Source organism: Pundamilia nyererei, unplaced genomic scaffold, assembly GCF_000239375.1.
Source record: "Pundamilia nyererei isolate P.nyererei 1_Seehausen unplaced genomic scaffold, PunNye1.0 scaffold00059, whole genome shotgun sequence".
Taxonomy (NCBI): Eukaryota; Metazoa; Chordata; class Actinopteri; order Cichliformes; family Cichlidae; genus Pundamilia; species Pundamilia nyererei.
Window position 1 is genome coordinate 3,162,630 of NW_005187460.1, and position 19,259 is coordinate 3,181,888.

Below are 19,259 nucleotides of genomic sequence, written 5' to 3' on the forward strand. Positions count from 1 at the left end.
TTAATGTCAGCTGATGTAGCTTCTGACTTTTTCTGAGGCTGCTCTTTATATTGCTTATGCCTTGTTTTCTTCATCTACAGTGGCTAGCATTGATGTATACAAATACGTAGTTCATCTTTAGTCTCCATAGCCTTGGATTCCAAATCCAAATATAAAAAAGTCAGTGAGGAAAAAAAAATTGCCATCACATGGACACATTTGTTTGCTGCAGACTTGTATACTTGTATTCTTGCTCTTCTGTTGTACATCACTCAAAATCCAATCAAATTTTTCCTATTTTTGTGTCTATTTTTACTATATTTAATGCTATTTGGCTTCTTTCTGCTCTCAAAGTTGATTTTCTTTCAAATCTAATATGAGAGCCTAAGTGAGATGGATGTAATTATTGTGCAGAGGTGGAAACAAGGGCTGTATTATCTATAGAAGAGAAAATATGCAGTCAGGAGTAACAGCCTTCCTCTTTGTCTCTGGCTTTTAGTTGAGGAAAGAGCAGGTGGAGTCCGTCAACATTGGTGGAACCAATAACGTCATAAATGGTAAGAAAATTTTCTGTTTTTGCTGGTGTGCCCCAGGGTTCGGTACTGGGGCCTCTTTTATTCCTTATTTACATGCTTCCACTTGATCACATATATAAAAAATATAATATTAACCATCACTGTTACGCAGATGAGACTGAGCTGTATATTTCTTCCAAACCCAATTTCACCCTTCCACTCATCTCCCTTTGTGACTGCCTCATGAAGGTCAAATCTGGTTCACCTCCAATGTTTTCAAACTCAAGAGTAATAAAACTGAAGTTCTACTTGCCTGCACAGCTTCCACATTAACCAAATCCCACAAGTTTCCCATTAATATTGACAACTCCTCCATCCTTCCCTCCCATCAGGTTAAGAGTCTGGGTGTCATCCCCGACAGCACTTTGCCGTTTCAGTCTCATATTAATCACATCACCCAGTTCGCCTGCTTCCACTTACGCAACATCAATCGTCTCCGTCCTTTCCTCACCTCCCATGCTGTTGCTATCCTTGTCCCTGCTTTGATTGATTATTGTAATTCTCTTCTCTTTGATCTTCCCAACAAGTCCCTTTACAAATTACAAATTCTTCAGAATTCTGCAGCCCAGATCACAACTCGCACACCCTCCAGAGAGCACATCACCTCTGTTCTTCAACAGTTTCACTGGCTGCCCATAGATTGTAGAATCACTTTCAAAATATTGCTTTTCACATTCAAATGTATCCATATCCTGACTCCTCCCTTCTTGTATTATTTACTTAGGTCTTCATCCACCACTCACCTTATTATTCCCTCTCCCCATCTCACTACTATGGAGAACAGAGGTTTCAGCTGCTCTGGAATTCACTTCCTCCTGATAGCAGGAATACTGGCTTGCTTCCCTTATTCAAGTCAAAACTCTAACCCCATTTTTTAATACTGCCTTATTCTCTTTAAACATTAAATCCAATTATTTTCTAATACTGCTTTTTTATTATCCTTTTTACTGTTTGTCTTTTATGCTTTGTTCGTTGACCTTGGGTTTAAGAAAGGTGCCTAGAGAGTGACATTTTATAAATGGATGCACACCTGCATAATACATTGTGGCATATTGAGAATTATGTCAGCATTCATAGATTTGACTCTCTTTGCTGTGATCCTCTGTCTCATACAGTGTGTAAGGAGAGGAGCATCCCCAGACTGGTGTACACCAGCACCATCAACGTAGTGTTTGCAGGGAAACCGATTGTGGATGGTGATGAGGCTTCGGTGCCATATGTGCCCCTTGATGCTGTGAGTACTTAAAATAACTGCATTCTCACCACCCTAACGATAACAAACCACATCACTAATGTTCCAGCAAAACCTTTGTCACACCAATAATAGCTCTGCAATTCTACTAAATACACATTTGCCAGCAATTTTCTGCACTTTAGGGGGAAATAATAAGGCGGTATTTATGTTTCTGTTGCAGCATATTGACCACTACTCCAGAACTAAAGCGATTGCGGAGCAGATGGTCATCGCAGCCAACGGGGGCTCCCTCAAAGGTTGTGAAATTGATAGCTGTGCCTCATCGCTGAATTACATGGGAAAGGACACATTGAGAGAAAATTGCTTTCTGTGTTTAAAAAAACCAAAAAGCAACAAAAATGTGTGTTTGAAAGAGTGAGAGAAAATAGACAGAGGCAACAGTTTCCATGGAGACTCAGTGTGCAACTCGATCATACAACAGTGATTGTGCTTTAAACTCGGCGCTGGCCAGAACAGTCTCATTAGTGCAGCAGTCACTTGACATTGATGTCTTAAACACACATGTAAAGTATATATTTGAGTGTATATAATGGCTCATTTTCTCATATAGTATTGTTGCTTTTTACACTGTGATTTATAAAGCCTTTCCTTCAGTGAAACCTGCACGCCAACAGTGAGCACCAACATGCAATTAAGCTTAAAAGCATGCATGTCTCATTATCTACTGCAGCTGGTCATGTGTTTGTGTGCATAATAATAATAATAATAATAATAATAATAATAATAATAATAATAATAATAACAGGATGTCTGTACTGATGTCAGGAACAACCTAAAAGTCACTGAGATGCTAAGACTGGGTCTGCAAACTTTTGTTTTGATTCAGTTGATTCGCTGAGATTGGAAAATAAGTTTCGAATCCTTATTAATGAGAAGAGAGAGAGAAAAAACCCCTCTGCCCTCCAGCTGACTCCATCCCTAATACTGGCAATCAGGTCCAATCATGAGACCAACCACAAAAAATGAACGTAATCAAACACAAACACCATTTAAACATCTGATGAACAGCATACACATCTTTGTCTTTTTAAATTCATACGTGACTCCTACAAAGCCATTTTTAAGTAAATCTGCTCCACTGCACCTGCTCCACCTGATTGAGTCTATATGTAAGGTTTACTTAAGAACACTTCACAGGCTTATTTAATGTCCAGCCATAGTTGTTGTTTCTCCATGCTCTCCTTTTAATCGTTTTCTTTCCATTCACCTGCCACAGCTTCTCACTGGTTCTGCTGGAGGTTTATTCTTGTTAAATGGGAGTTTTTAATCCCACTCTTACCATGTCCTGGCTAAAAATTCTTTATATTGCAAAATTCCTTTAATTGGCATGATATAAATACAGTGAATGATATAAACATAAAAGACATTCAAATTTATCTTGCAGAAGTTTTCTCCTTCTTTGCTTCTTCCTTATTATTATTATTATTATTGTTGTTGTTATTGTTATTGTTGTTGTTGTTGTTATTTGCCTTAAATCTGTGTTAATTAATCACACAACATATAAAACTATCTTGATACATTATAAGTATCATATAAATACATATAAATAAGCACAAGTCTTAATGCAGCCCTTTTCCCTGTTTCTGAGTATTTTAGTACTTGTAACATTGGTATTTTAATGCATGTACTTAGTCCACTACTTCTAGAGGAGAAAAAAAATCCCAATTAGATTTTAATAAAGAAAAGCTTTAAAATATTTATGAAGTGACATTTTGATCTTCCTTTGTGAAGGTGGAGGCCTGCTGCGCACTTGCATCCTGCGGCCCTGTGGCATCTACGGACCAGAGGAGAGAAGACACCTACACAGAGTGATGGTAGGGGACTAAAGCGAGCGTGTCTTATAGTGATGATGAATTACTTCTGTGCTGCCACTGGAAAAAAATGTTCATCTCGCGGTGTCTGAAGCCTCGCTGGCAGAATTATTCCTGTCTGAAGAGTTTGCATTATTGATGGAGCTCTTCTGGCATCCAGTTACGGATGCCTTTTCTTCCAGTGTCTCCTCTGCGAGGCGGCTGTCGGCACAGTCTGGTGAAGGGCTGCAAGGATTACATTATGTTCTGGGTTTACTACCGGCCAAGAGGCCAGAAGCGGTGACTTTTAATGTTCTGTCGGTTGCTTGTCTCTGTAACCACTAGTCTGGAATTGATGTGAAATAAAATGTATAATTAATCTGTATACATGTGGACTTAAATATTAGCAAACCCAGAGTTAGTAAAACTGACAGTAAAACACTGGGTTGAACATAAGGTTTTTGCATCAGACCGGTTTTGAATTAGACCCATCACCTTTGTTGCAACTCTTCTCCCAGCTTTTGTGCAGATATCACCATCCAAAATGTTAGTTTGACACATTTTTGGGTTTAGTGTCCATGTTTAAATCAAGAAAACGATGCAAGACGAGCTTTTTGTCCCTTGCTCAGATGAACGTGGAGCGTCGGTTGTTCAGTTTCCGGTTTGGTGACCCCCGGGCTCAAATGAACTGGGTGCACGTAGATAACCTGGTACTGGCCCACAGGCAGGCAGCTGAGGCCCTCACGCTGAAGAGGAGCTGTGTCGCTGTGAGTCCACCTCAGAAAATTTAAACAGTAAACACGATGAGTTCCACTGCTCCGGCCTCACAGCTGCTTCTGTCATTTTTAACATGTTAACTGTTCTTTTTGCAGAGTGGACAGGCCTATTTTATTAACGATGGCGTTTCGGTCAATCTGTTTGAATGGTTGATGCCTTTGGTGAGTTGATGCCTCCGTCTGCCAGCAGACTTAAGGAAAAAGCTAAAACCAGCGATTACCTGAAGAGTAACTCTGATTCTGAAAGCTGCTCTTACCTCTGTTTTGAATTCAACTTTCTGTTGCAGTTTGAGAAGCTGGGCTACAGCCAGCCGTTGATAAATCTGCCAGTTTCACTCGTCTATTCAGCAGGTAGCTCTTCTCTCTTTCACTTTCACTATAGTTGAGTGAAACTTTGGTGAGCTGCTGCTAAATCTGTGTGTGTGTGTGTGTGTGTGTGTTTCTTCCTATTTCAAGCCATCCTGGTGGAATATCTGCACGTGGTCCTGAGACCGGTGATAACAGTGCCGCTCCTTTTCACCAGAAGTGAGGTAATTATGCAGCTTTCTTCTTCTATAAAGGTTAAGTCTGATTCTGAAAGCTATTTTTAACTCAAGATGTCACTCTATACTGCAGAACGTTACAGCACCGGCAAGCTCGGTACATATATCTACCTTGGAGATGAAGTTACCCGCTGTCTGATGAGAACATTCATGTTTAAGTCTCTCCAACGACAGAGACTGACTACATTAGTATTTTCCGATCAGCCCCCCCCACCCTCATCTGATGCTATCTCTTGCACATGAATTATGAAAAACTAAAGTGAGCCCTTTTTTAAATTCAGCAGATAAACGAACACTTAACTTTTAATTCTGTCTTTGTATCTGTGATGGTTTTGCGTACATTTACTTGACTCAAAAAACTATAAAATTAAAGGAGCAGCTTGGAGTACGACATGTCTTAAGGCGCCTCCATCACATGCGGCCTGTGAGGTCCTCATGAATGTGTGATGAGACAGAAACCAAAGCTGAACACCAGGGGCCTGCATGCGCAGCTCTCTCTCTCAGGCAGCTGCTGGCCATGGGGATCAGTGGTTGCCCTGTAAATAAAACATAAACTGCTGTGGGTCAGACCAGGAAGTTTGAGGTGAAGTTTACAGGAAGTGACATCACTGCAGAGGCGGTTGCTATGGCTGTGCCACCTCTCGGCCGGTCTCAAATGATCCCGGCAACCCTCAGGTTGAGGCACGGTGTGATGTGCAGAGATTTTCCTCTTCCTGGTCTGTGAAGACACATAGGAAGACAGTTTCAAAAGCTGTTGTAAGGAGCAACTAAGCATCTGGTTTTATTCTTATATCTTATATAGAATTTCAAATGAAGTACCTTGAAGTGAATATTTTAAAATGTTGCCAACAGAAATGAACTGTTTGGTAAAGAAAAAAAGACAATGCATGAGACAGAGAAGTTTTACTGCTCAATAAATAAATAAATAAATAAAATACAAAGTCTAAAAAGTTACACAAATACAAAGGGCACAAGAAACTGAGAGAAAAGCAGGCAGATGGGCAAAAAAGATTCTGGTGCAACTGATTCTGGTTCTGATGTGAGGGACAACTGAAATTTTAAATAAAACAGGAAATAATCAAAAGACAAAACATGGTGACACAAAAACTCACATTAAACATGTATGAAGAATTTTAAACTAACACCACAGCAGGAAACCATCTTAACAAAAACTAAACAGGAACCACAGCCGAAATCACACTTAAAATCTAAAGCTCAACATCACCACAGCTGTAAGAGATCAAAGCAGGAATCCAAAACTCAATCAGCAGAATGTTAAAATCAGAAAAAGAATTGAAAAGATTAACTAGGAATTCAAAACCCCAAAACATCACAAAACTACAAAACCATGATGAAACACTATAATTATTTTTGGTGTTAATGGTCTCCCTTTGCAAAAATGCACATTTTAATATTAAAGATCAATTTTATAATTTATCACGAGTTATGTTCTGGACCCACTGGCATCACAAAAAGTCACGAGTCATTTCTTTATATTCTGCTTCCAGGGCGTCAAACTTTCTTGTAATTCTGTGACGTGGTCTTGAACAGTAGCTCTCCAGGGTTCCTGAAAGTCTTTCAAAGCTTTTCTTTCTTTGGCTCCTCTTTCACTTATTTTAAAACCGGTGCTTTATCTTGTATTATCATTGACCAATGAATCATTCAAACATGAAAAAGGCCGCTAAGTCAAGGCAGCACCAGTGTTGTGTCTACATATAAAAGATAATTTTGACATGTTATCTTAAGGCACTTTGTTTCTAGCAGGCTGTTGCAAAACCATGTCAAGTAATTTTCCCCCAATTTTTTAGCTGAATTTAAAAAATGCCAAAGATAACACGGTTTGATTGCCATAAAATATTTTTTATGGACAAAGTGACTCCCAAGAAGCTATATGCTGAAAACTTGGCATATCTCAGCACCCTTCATAGGGGCACTAGTAAGAAGCCGAGCAGCTGCAGAAGGATATGTGTACTTTGTAAGATGTGTAGGCTACTTTAGCCCAGAGAATACAAATGCATGGGTCACATTTCAGCTACATTTGATTATAGTCTCTGTCCTGGAGTGGTGCCTGTGGCAGTGAGTTACTCCTGGAAGACAAGATGTACTCCATGTGAGACAATCAAGGAAAAATTGGAGGCTTTTCGAAATGCACGGAGAAAAATACTGTATATAGTCAGGATAACTGTCAGGTTTGGCAGGATAATCAGGATTCAGCAGTTTGGTCTTAATGCGTGGATACACAACTGATTTGAATGAGTCATACAGGAAAACTCCAAAGACCTAAAAGGTGTGTACCGGCTGAAATCATTAAAGAAAATGTGACTCATGGATGGAAAAAAGAAAAGGGACAGTAGGAACTCTTTTTTTGTCTCACCGGTGTCTGTTTGACCTCTTCTGTCAGTCTGTGTTCACGTGCCGAAACCTTAGACTCAGAGGAAAGAAGACACAGTAACTGGAGGCATCCGTCAGTCACAGGTTATCACAATGTAAAACTAAGTTTGCCAAACTGAGGCTAATGTGAGCCGTTAACCTGACAGAATGACCTTTAACTTGGACGACTCTGATCGTATTAAGAAATACAAAAAACAACAAAAAAGAAGCTATAAATGCCTCATCTCTTCCGCTGCAGGTCAGGAACATCGCAGTGAGCCACACTTTTAAAATTGACAAGGCCCGCCGAGATCTGGGCTACAGCCCGAAGCCTTACTCCCTCGCAGACTCCGTGGAGCAATACCTGAAGTCTCGACCGCCTCGCAACACCTCGTCGCTTTTCAGCCTGTCCCGGACCTCCCGGCAGCCCCGGCGGCTTTTTCTGCTGCTTCTGATGGGTTTCAGCGTGGTGATACTCATGCTATGTTGCGTAATTTGTCAGAACTAAACATTCCTTCACTGATGCTCCGCTGCACTGCATTCATCTCAGGCATTGCAGTTTCAGATGAGAGACTCTGCTTTTACACAGCTTCTGTTAACTGATTACAGTGTGACTGACTTATAATAACAAATCACCAGACCCAGCTAAACGTGCTCCAAAAATACGTCTCCAGAATACCAGGCTATGCAAGTTCTGTTTCCCCTTTTCAAAGACAGCCGCTGTTTTTATGTTTAGACCTCAGTGTGTGTCTGAGTTTAACGTCAGTCTAGCAGGCGGCTGAAAACTATTATGTATTATGTGAATGTTATTGACTTCTCTGGAATTTGACTTTATTGTGGTTTATTTTAAAGCAAACATTTAACTTTATATCACAAAAAGAAAATTATCTGAACTGTAAGTCGTTGTATTTAAAGCATGCTTCCAATTTGTATCATAAAGACTTGTGATTTCATAGAGTTCAGTTATTATTGTAGCTGCAAATTTTGTACACTTTTAGAAATAAAAACATCTAGAAAACTCCAGAGACCATATTTACATATACTGTATTTGTGCAAAAGAATTGAGTCACCCTTAATTTCTTTGGTTCAAAGACATTATTATAGTCTTTTGCTGTAGCTATGCACAATTTATTTTTTCAGGCTTTCTGAAGGTTTTTCAAACGTTTTACTTGCACGTTGGCTGGTTTTGCACTTATTTTCCAGTCCTTGTACCTGACCACATTCACTGGCTTATGAATCATTCAAGCATAAAAAAGGCAGCTAACTCAAGAGACGAACGAGTGTTGTGTGAACACATAACAGACAGTATTAAATTGTATCGCCAGGACTTTGTTATTAGTAGCCTGTCATACAAAAACACATCATTTGTTCACATATCTTTTGCTGAATCTATTTAAATGGCCGAGATAACACTATCTGACCGACATAAACTAGTATTTGTGGACGAACAAGTTGATTCGTGAAGAGGTATTAGGGGAAAAACTGCCATATCTCAGCATGGAGTGCGGTCAGTTTTTAAGGAAATGTGAGTAAACTGGTCAAGTCCAGAACGAAAGAAGAAGTGGGAGGCCTAAAAAAATATGTTCAGCAGATGAACTGTATCTCAAAGTCTGCAAAGATCTGACAAAGGACCCGAGAGATGCATTTAGTCTTCAGCTGCTATCAACTGTTCACTGAAGCCTCATCGAAAGTGGTCTTAGTGGAAGGATGGCTGTCCTTCCACTATCGGGATCAGTGTTGGTTGAAAGCTCAACATTGTCATGTTTGAAGCTGCCACATGGGGGAGCACTTGCACTGCATAAGAATGCCAAGGGTTACCTGCAGCGTTAAAATTCACATCGTCGCTTGGACATTTAATGTTATTGATGACATCGGGTCCAATCTACCTGTCTACGGCCTTCCACATACTCAACTGAGTCATGGCTAATCCAGAAAATGATACATTCTTGGCAGCGGTGGGATTCGAACCCACGCCATCGAAATGACTGGAGCCTAAATCCAGCGCCTTAGACCACTCGGCCACGCTACCACACCTTTGGTTCTCGGATACTTAGATTTAAATAACACGTCGTAAGGTCGTGTAACCTGTGATGCGTTCGCGTCGTTTCGTCACGTCTTTCAGAAACGTCCGCCTTTATATGCCGCAGAGAAAAATAAGGTGACAAAATAAAGGAAAATGCATAAACCCACGACACACTGAAGCCCTCTGGGGGCTCTGATATGCAGCACAGGTCATTTTGCTTTCATGATTTATGTTCAGTTCATCACTGCAAATGATCACAGTGGTCTGATGGAAATTAAAATGATAAGAATCATATGATAGGGAAGTTGCAGTCAACCGATCATACAGACAACTTTGATGGACAATGTTTACCACTGTATTGCTCATTAATTTACAGACCCCTGGGCCCACATGTTTGATGGGCTCCAGCCTCTGATATTGAACAGAAAATGCAGCAGCCAGAGATAGTTCATTAGTTTGCCATATGACTACAGGTGTACTGAGCTATCTACACCTGTAGTCCTTCTCATATCTTTAGGGGGTTCTTGGCATCTGCCTGACGAGCTCCTATTCTTCTACATATCCTCTCATAAATATCATCTACCAAACACACTTGGATGGGATGGGTCCCCATGTGACACTGACTCCCTACCCATTCAATATCCGTCTTATTCCATTCCAGATGAAGGAATAGTGTGAGGAGAGACCCAGATCCAGAGACTAATTACTGTCCTGATGGCTCTTTGGTAGCTCATGCTGGTCCATAAACCTTAACAATGCACTTTATGTTGCTTTCATCTGTCTGTATTTTATACACTGTTGGATGTTTCAATATTAAATTTGTTTTAATCTACTTTATCTTAATCGACCAGGTAACTGCAGCTGCAACTCCTTTCTTTTTTATTTTTAATATGGAAGTTTTCAAGTAAAGTGTGAATGTTATATGCACTCAATCAAATCAATTATATCATCTGGTGCAGATCAAATGAACTTTTGTTGCTCAAAACAACACTGGATTATGTTCTTGTGAAACTGGCTGACCACCCCCAAAATGATGGAAACTACTTTGCTAATGGTGTCAATACAGTAAAAGGTCATTGTTCAAACAGTGTAAATCATTTCAGGAAAAAAAAGATGATGCTTCCTCCACACACACAGTTCATTGTTAGCCAGCCATTTCTCTCCGTACCATTTCATTTTCACTTGGTCTAGTTTTTCCACACAGCCGTCTGCTGCCTGCTTATCTGATGGCTTTGTGAGGTTACCACGTGCATGTCTTGCTAAGACCTGTCCCTTAGGGCGAGCATGGTATGCAAACCTCTTGTTTGGAGGTTTAAAGGATTGGGAACTAGTGGCAAGTAGGGTAATTATGAAGAGAGACAAAAGGTTGTTTAATTGTTTGCTGTGCCAGCGTACACAAGGTCTCAGTGACCTTTAAGAATGAGGGCAACTCTGAGCTTTGCAGAAAATATGCTTCACTACTGTTGTGTGTGTTGATTCGATTTTCTCTCCCACAAAAACAGCAGCATTACAGATAACGGAGTTTATTTTTTACGGTTGCTTTTATAGCAGTGTTCACTTTATTAGGTAACAGAAGTTTAAGAGAGGAAAGAAATAAGAGTCCATATGGTACATACTCCTAAGGTTGTTTTTCATCTGCTGATAGCTCACAATTATGCACTGAAATGAAGAACAGGTTGAAACATATCTGCTCAAAAGCAATGCAGTGATGCCATCTCTTAGATGTATGAAGAAAAAAAAAAGCAAAAAAAAAAAAAAAGCAGCATGCTGCAAAACAGTCTGCACCTTTTTTAAAAAAAGAAAAAAAATATATATATAATCTTTTTTTTCTGTGCACCTCCTAACAAGAGGTTTGCATACCATGCTTGCCCTAAGGGACAGGTCTTAGCAAGACATACACGTGGTAACCTCACAAAGCCATCAGATAGCAGGCAGCAGACGTCTGTGTGGAAAAACTACACCAAGTGAAAATGAAATGGTACGGAGAGAAATGGCTGGATTGATGTAGGTAACAATGAACTGTGTGTGTGGAGGAAGCATCATCTTTTTTCCTGAAATGATTTACTTTGCTAATTGACACCATTAGCAAAGACACACACACACACACAAAATAGTAAAAACAGCCACATAGGAAGAAATGGTCCAAAGGGAGAAAAAAAAAAAACTAAAGACAACATTGATTTTTTTTTTTTTTATGCTTTGTTTAATTTTGTGTTTCCACCATAGAAGAAGCACCGCATTGTACATGAAGTTTCACTTTGATTAAATTTTCTCAGAAAAATAAATAAACATTTAATCATCTCTAATCTTTTGTTATTAAATAAATAAAACTGAACTCAGTCATGAAAAGTGCAGAGCCTTTCTGTGTCTTTCTGGTGTTAACACACTCGTTTTCCAGTGTCCACTTACTGTACGTTTTGCTCTTAGTGTGCCACCGAACCACCACTGGTGAGCCAACTAATGCCAACTTCCAAAAACCTACTTACACTAACAATTAAACTCCTTAGACTTCCAATATTACAACAGTCCAACTTCTCAGTTTACACAACTCTGACTCAACCGCCATCTTATCAAACACTGTAACACAGCGTAACACCCTTACATGTGCCTCTCTCTTCCAAACACCAAAGGGCCCAGTGGTCACGGGGCAGCCATTACAAAAAAGAAAAAACTGAATACTATTGCAGGCGGACGTAATACTTTTGGATTTTGAAGTCAGTCTGCATGTGAAAACGTGCTTTTTGTTCATTGATCCAACTATAAATATTTCTCACAACAAATATAATACATCTAGCTACTTTTTGCCACTTAATTTTTGATAAGGACGCAACAGGCATGTCTAAGACTTTGAGGGCCTGAAAGCATTTACAGCACCTGCACCCTCTGAACAGTGTAACAGAGAGCAAGTCATATTGAGATGAATAACATTCAGTTGGAGGATTCATCGTCCCTGACCGGTTGTTCGTTTCCGCTGAGGTCCTCTTTGGTCTTTTGGATGCAGGTGAAGATCTCCTTGAAGAGAGCCTTGTACTCCGGCTGCTGGCCGTCTTCAAGAAGCACGGACAGATCAGACAGAGCTGCAGAGCTGGACAGGCGGCGGCGGGAGCGGCCGCTGGCAAAGGGACTGCTGGATGTCTGGACGGCTTTGTGGCTGAGCTCATCTGAGGCTTGCTGGCATCGCTGTAACAGCTCATCGTATTTCACCTGGAAAACAAACATATTTTAGGAAAATCTTTCTTCAGCTTTCAAACAGAACAAAAAAAAATTAACTTTTGCATCAAACATTCTGACTTAGAAGATATTTTTTTAGGAATGCTCTGTGCCACAGATACACCACCTGCAGTGCGCTGTACTGTGCATCCACCTCATTGAGCAGAGAGATGCCCCTCTTTTTCACAGCCTCGGCTCGACGTATACATAGCTGCTCGTGACTACGGAGAATTTCATCTGGGTTTGTTGCCTTCAACACGCTGTCACTGTTGCACCTCTGTCGGCCGTATCTGCTCTGCTCCTCGACAGTTTCAGTCTTCTCCTCTGGCTTGCTGTGCTCTGGGTAGGGCTTGTCCTCCGAGGCAAAGAATACGGTGTCAGGCACCAGCAGCTCGTCAGGTTTCCTGACAAGGGTGAGAGTGAAGGGGAACACGCGCATTTAAAAAATATAAAATAATAAAATTACACACTTTGGCTGAATGTCAACAGCAATATCAGAAATAGAGCTAAAATAATTTCAGTGTTTGAATCTTCTCCATGCATAACATCATCATCATCATCAACCTTTTGGTGCAGTCGGCGCGCCACAGAAGCTGCAGCTGTTCTACTTCGGCCTCCAGCTCCTTTTGTCTGGCCTGGTAGCCTGACAGCTGGACCAGCTGCTGTTCCAGGGTGCTGTTTTCCCTTGCTGTCAACTCCAATTCCCGCTCTGCAGCCTCCCTGCAGCTCCGCTCAGCAGCTATCTGGCTTTGAAGCGTTTGGATGGAGCGCTGGAGAGCAGCGTTCTCCTCCTCTGGGTCTGGTTGCTTTTTTCGGTCTTGAAACGAGCCATAAGGTGACCAGAGTCCATCCACAAGGTGACTGCCATTGGCTTGATACCTTAGGCAGTGATTAAAGAGCTTATTAGAGCATCACTTTGAGAGAACAAGTAACAAAAGCAATACTGAGGTGAGTTGTTGAGAATATCCTGAAGTGATAAGTGCTGCCAGCGTTACTGAAATATTCTTTGAACTGGATCTAACATGGTTGGACTCAGACACTAACAAACTCTCTTACAATGTGAGAATGAAATGTTTATCATGGTGAAAGTGATTTTTCATTCTTCTTAAAAGGTCCAATTTGATAGTGTAGGAAATTATAAAATATTTAAAAGACGATAATAATAAAAAAAAAAAAACAACTTCATAATGCAAACTAGATATTGCCATATTAATTTAATTAAACATTAGGACAGGTCTGAGTCGTTTTTGCTTCTAAGGTTTTTAATTTAACGTCCTTTTACAACAAAGACATTTTATGACCTTACATTTCTCAACAAAATTTAATACCCAAAGACTAAGAATCTGCAGAACTCCCGTTACTATTTTGACTTTTTCAATAAAACTGTGTCCTCAAAATCTAGTTCAGAGAAGCTCTGAGTTGAATTACTACCATACACTTCGAGCACTTAAGCTTTATTAGCAGCAGAGAGTAAATTTCCCTGTCCTCTTGGCAGAGGTTACTTGGGTCTCTAAGCAGTCTGAGAAGAATCTTTATTGTAATTTTTAATGCATTAATATTACATAATTCTTTTCAATGTCATTTAAAGTCCACTACACCTAAACCATTAAATTAATTTCTAGACAGATCGTTCAAAATTTTTAAAGGCGACAGTTCTACAAAATACACCAAAAAAGTGACGTGAGATGCAGCAGCCGCATAAGTAAACAGTGACAATGGGGGAGGATTAGCTTCCCTCCCTCATGGATTATAGCTAAAGTAAGCTCTCTGGGTGACCTGAAGATGTCAAGTCAGCATACGTGACATGAGACAGCAGCGTACTGAAGGTACCACAGCATGAGAAAACGGACCCCAGCTCTCAGTGTTGAGATGCTTTCAGCTTCCCTTTTCTTCTTTGCTTTCATGTCAAGGAAGAAAGACGATGAATCATATTTCTTGGTGTTGCCAGATAATTTGAGGCCATGTTTCATTTGTCATTGATCAAGAGTACCGAGACAACTCACTGTCTTTAATCCACAATGCTAGGTACAGTTTACCACACCATTTCCTCTGTGAAAACAGTTCCTCTAAAGATGAGCTATTAGCATTGTGTTGCTAAATGTGGATGATGAAAATAGTACCTGTCATGGTGCAAGTCATACAGCTCTTTAAGACAGGACACGCTCTGTGCTCCAAGGCTGCGCCTCTGCTCTGCCAGCTCTCTCTTATTTCGCTCTGCTTCTGCAGTCTTTAGTTCCCCGACTTGGGCCTGCAGGTCCTCCATGAGGGTCTGAAGCGCTTCGATAGTCTCAGTTAAACTGAAGGTAAACCAAAAAAAACCCAAAAAAAACAAACACCCGACAACATGTTAACGTGGTATATTTTTTTTATTGGAAGCTGACTGGGTGGATAATTATTTAAAACACAATTTGAAAGGGTAATTCACAAATAGCTGGTAGACTGACCTTTGGATCTTGTGTTGGGCCATGCGGTTGTCCTGCACCAGCCTCTGATTGCCTTGCTCCAGATCCCTGGCGGCCATGTCTAGCTGCTCATACACTTTGGCATGCTGGTCATTCATCTGACGCAGCAGCTCCACTTGCTTGGTTAAGTACTGGTATAGAAGAGAGGGAAAATAATAATAATAATAATTTCAAGTTGGAGTAGCACCACTCCTTAAATTTTTCCATGTCCCAACTTAAAAATCAAGGAAGAATTTAATGTTCCAAGTTCCTACTCATACCACTCAACGAGTTTCTTTACATTCTACTAGGAAAATGGGAAATACAGCAAACTAAGACAGTTAAGACCTGTTGCCACTGATTTCCCATTCAGTTCTCCCTGTTTCTCTTCTGTATTAATGGCCTTTAGACAGCCACCTTTCCACTGAGACAATTTATAATAGAGCTTTATTAAACAGCACATGGATCAACTGAAGGGTCAGATGCATCTCTCGAGGTCTGTGTGAGGTTCTTGCTTCCCCCCCTCTCATTTCTTAAGGACATGACTTTCAGATCATGTTTATCTGCTGTTAGTGCTTCTTTTAAGGCTGCCACTTCTTTTGCCAAGTTTTCTCAATTTCTTTTAAGGACATATTGCACACCATGCTGAGTGTGCAATACAGGCCTGTAACCTGTATTTGTCTGCCGACCAGCTTCATCAATAGGTCAACCGATGACATCAGCATCAGCACTTGGCTTTTCAAAATGCTAGACTGGACTCGTGACAGTTTTCTTTGGCAAGCATTTCTCCAGATCTTTTGTAGTTTCATGAAACAAAAGCACACCTCTGAGACTGGAAAGGCGGGTAGCCAGTACAATGTGGGTCAAAGAGATGTATTGGGATTACCAAAACAACCTCTAGAAATCCTTACACCGAAGACGTAAACAAATTAAGGCTCTTATGTGTGCTGACCTTCTAAGTGCCATGTCCTCCAACTCAGATCATCAGCAGTTTACGCATGCGCTATGTCTTAGAACTAAAATATGAGTCTCTCTGCTATTGGATGTTTATTATTTTTAGAATACAAAAACAAAATTTTATTGACTCTAACACAAAATCAAAACCAGGAACAGTGTCCAAGTAAAACAGTGGTATTCTGTTACTGGAAAACCAGTGAAAGTCTTCAAATAATTAGGTAGACAAATGATCTGCTCCTTGCCAAAGGCTTATTAGATCAGACTGGGTGGGATTAGCTTTTACTCCAACCTATTTTCAGCTGTGCCAATTTCACAATGACTTTCCAGTCGGACAGCTTTTCACATGTCTCAGCATGGACTTTTCTCAATGAGTGACCTCTAATCATGGACTCATTCACGTAAAAATCAACCAGAATCTGCATACACTGACAGACGAAATTCTGGAGCACATATTGAGCCTCAAAAACTCAGATTAGTTCCTTCCTAAAATTTATCACCTCGATTTCCTGCAGCTGCTCCTGGTTGGTGGAGTACATCTGCTGCAGGGCCTGCTCCAAGTCATGGTTTCTGTCGAGGAGGGTTTTCCCCAGCTCTGCTGCCAAATGAAGATCTGTACAAAAAAAAAAAAAGGAGTCAAGTAAAACACGCAAACACAAGTTTCAGAATGGACTCAGTGCCCGAATACAGACAGCTGAAAGAATTAGGCAAGTGTGTAAGCGTAGCCTTGCGCCAGTGCCACCCACAACAACAACTCATTGTCCCTCACCGAGGAATCTAAGGCATGCCTTGTGACCCCTTTCCCCTACTAAATTCTCATGAGTACTGGATCTTGGCCAGCCATGTGAAGCTGGTCTTTTGTGGGACTACTAAGTGCAGGGAATAAAAATGCAATTAAACCAAGCCAAGATAAACTTTAAATGTCACTAACAGAGATGGCAAAATTAACACATTTTTCATTCAAGAAGGACAGGAAATTGTGTTTGAAAAGGGCCTGGCAGAAGCTGAAGTACTGATGCAACCTCTTTACTTACGTAAAAGCAAAAAAAGCACAGAGGCTGAAGTGTACTCAAAGTATAAATTTAAAAAGTAGCTACTCAAAGGACATTTATCCTTTCCATTTTTGTGCAATGCTCATGTACTTTTGACACGTTTTTGTGTTCACTGCACACGTTTTACATACACACTTTTATTTCTACATCTTCTAGGTTAAGCGTGTGCAATCAGAACTAACAGTGCGTACACCAGCAGGATTACAAAGTAGCGTTTTGTGGGGAACAAACGTAAAATAAACAAGTGAACTACCTAATAATCTTAAATCCTACTCTGAAGCCCATAAAGTTGGTGGAGGAGATGAAGTGGCATACATTTCTTCCTAAATCTCTTCGTGTAAATGCTAAGCATTTTTGTTGTTATCCATGCCCACTGAGGAATGCTACAGGAAGTCATTCTTCCCGCCTGCTGCCAGTGAAGGCAGCAAAGTTTTCCTACAATTCTCAGTTAGTAGTTGTTGTTTTTTTTTTTTTAGCCCTGGGATAGACTGGAGACCTGTCCAGGGTGTGCCTCTGCCCTGTGCAACCCCTGAAATTGAACAAGCATAAGAGACTGGACAGATGGATGGATGTGATAAAATATACTTGTAAGATGGGCAGCATGACTTTCCTCATCCCAAAAGGAAAATCTACTTTATTTTAGGATATAAATTACAAATAAACTTTAATTGGTTGGTCAGTCATCTATTTTCAACTATCTGGCCATTTCACATCACTAAATTATAACCCAACTCTGGTTGCATTCATATAACAATGCAAACAATGTAAACAACACATTCACAGATCAGCCACACCACACACATAATTATGTTCAGTGTCACAGCTTCCTCTTCCTTACTCCTTCTTATTCACAGTGATATTGGTTAGATGATCTGTGTGGCTCGCTTAGAAGCACAGACAGGGGTCATGTTAGTCTGAAAACAATAAACACAGGGGGACCGGTGACAGCCTCAGGAAATCCTGGCTGTGTAGGAGACCTCATGTGGATTGCATGCCTATTGTGGGTCTGTGCCACAAGGACTTCAATTTCAATTTAATCTGTGAGCTCTTATTTAGGGGCTTTTCTCACTGTTTTTCCTAAGGCTCTTACAACTAACATTAGTGATAACACTTCAGCTAATAGTAAAATAATTTCAAGTATATTTTTGAACAAACCTAAAACTAGTGTTTTAGGTTTAGGTTTAGGTTTTAGGTTTAGTGTTAGTGTTGGTCAATTTGAAGTGATCAACAAGCATGAGGAGGCCCTGATGCAGAAGTTTATTGAGACATCCTCATGGCTGTGAGTCAGTTTTACAATGAGTTGTGTTTACATTACTAATACCTATTCTGGATGTGTTAAATATTACCTCTACCAACTAATTTAACACTTAACCTAGCATAAAAATAGCATAACTATATAAAAACGCAACTTTAATAAGCAAACTCACTCTGGAGACTAACTGAAACTTAACTAAAAAAAATAGCTACAATAGGCAGACAGTAGCAGTAACGCTCATTAATTTACTCATTTAAAATAAAACATAAAACTGGAGTAACACAACCTGCCCACACAGACACAGAGTTAGGGTGCGACCTCAGGGATGAGCGGCTCTTACCGTGTTCGAGCTCTTGCTGGTTGTACCAAGACTCTCCATTCTTCTCAAATTCTTCCTCCAAAATCATGTCGGTTAGCATTTTCAAACCGAGGGGTGACCCAAAACTCCACCCGACAGAAGCCCCACACACTCGAGTTTGACGGCTAGAAGCTGACCGCAGTCCACCGCCTCGAGTGGTCAAACGTAACTCACATCGTCCCCGGTGTGTGAGAGGCTTTAAAGTCTGTTGTCTACAGCAACGTGGCAAATCACCCCAGCATCCGGCAGGAGGCAGAAAGAGCATATACGAAATTTAATCGATTCATTAAAAAACGCACTGAACACACTTTACTTGTTTTTTATCCTTATGCACAGTTAAATAAAGTTACAATAAGGAATGACAGTTAAATATTATAAAATCAGGTTTCACTGTCGTAACGTCCCACGTTGCCTGACGGAGATTTGTATTGACGAATTACGAAGCAGTAAATATAAGGAAGGAACTTTTTATGCCCAATCAGATCGTGTTTCTTATCCTGAAGTCCCGCCCGTTGGTGACTCTAAAACAGCTTCGTTGGGGTAGATTTTATGTTTTTTTACAATGCTTGGGTAAATATTTAGCAAGTGTTACTTCCTAACAAGTGTACATTCATGGGAATTAGTGAACAGGAACAATATCCGTCTCATTACCAGACTCTTTTTTTTTTTTTTTTTTTTT

General features: G+C 40.3%; 2 protein-coding genes and 1 non-coding gene across 3 annotated transcripts in view; 1 reads left to right on the forward strand and 2 right to left on the reverse strand.

Annotated features, from left to right (window-relative positions):
* The window catches only part of sdr42e2 (short chain dehydrogenase/reductase family 42E, member 2), a 10,106-nt gene extending 2,311 nt beyond the window's left edge, over positions 1–7,795 (forward strand). The window contains exons 3-11 of the mRNA XM_005734709.1: positions 479–536; positions 1,670–1,788; positions 1,970–2,045; positions 3,541–3,623; positions 4,229–4,366; positions 4,472–4,537; positions 4,663–4,726; positions 4,832–4,905; positions 7,547–7,795. Coding sequence (XP_005734766.1) covers positions 479–536; positions 1,670–1,788; positions 1,970–2,045; positions 3,541–3,623; positions 4,229–4,366; positions 4,472–4,537; positions 4,663–4,726; positions 4,832–4,905; positions 7,547–7,795 — 927 coding nt within the window. The remainder of the gene's footprint in view (positions 1–478; positions 537–1,669; positions 1,789–1,969; positions 2,046–3,540; positions 3,624–4,228; positions 4,367–4,471; positions 4,538–4,662; positions 4,727–4,831; positions 4,906–7,546) is intronic.
* A 1,439-nt stretch (positions 7,796–9,234) lies between these two features.
* On the reverse strand, positions 9,235–9,316 carry trnal-uag (transfer RNA leucine (anticodon UAG)). The gene has a single exon. It is a non-coding gene; the product is annotated as a tRNA-Leu (tRNA).
* Positions 9,317–11,496: 2,180 nt separating this feature from the next.
* On the reverse strand, positions 11,497–19,015 carry cdr2a (cerebellar degeneration-related protein 2a). Its single transcript, XM_005734671.2, has 7 exons — positions 18,563–19,015; positions 16,416–16,528; positions 14,965–15,113; positions 14,641–14,817; positions 13,085–13,399; positions 12,648–12,924; positions 11,497–12,514 (listed from the first exon to the last, which is right to left on the reverse strand). The coding sequence occupies exons 1-7, from the start codon at positions 18,843–18,845 to the stop codon at positions 12,239–12,241; spliced, it is 1,590 nt and encodes a 529-aa protein (XP_005734728.1). The 5' UTR covers positions 18,846–19,015; the 3' UTR covers positions 11,497–12,238.
* Positions 19,016–19,259: the final 244 nt, after the last annotated feature.

What these genes read in the sequence shown, in the direction of transcription:
- cdr2a (XM_005734671.2), bottom strand. Translation starts at nt 18,845, where the DNA reads ATGCTCTTTCTGCCTCCTGCCGGATGCTGGGGTGATTTGCCACGTTGC. An exon ending in CCAGCAAGAGCTCGAACACG is followed by an intron (nt 16,529 to 18,562) that starts GTAAGAGCCGCT and finishes TTTTTTGTACAG; the next exon opens with ATCTTCATTTGGCAGCAGAG. An exon ending in CGCGCCGACTGCACCAAAAG is followed by an intron (nt 12,925 to 13,084) that starts GTTGATGATGAT and finishes CACCCTTGTCAG; the next exon opens with GAAACCTGACGAGCTGCTGG.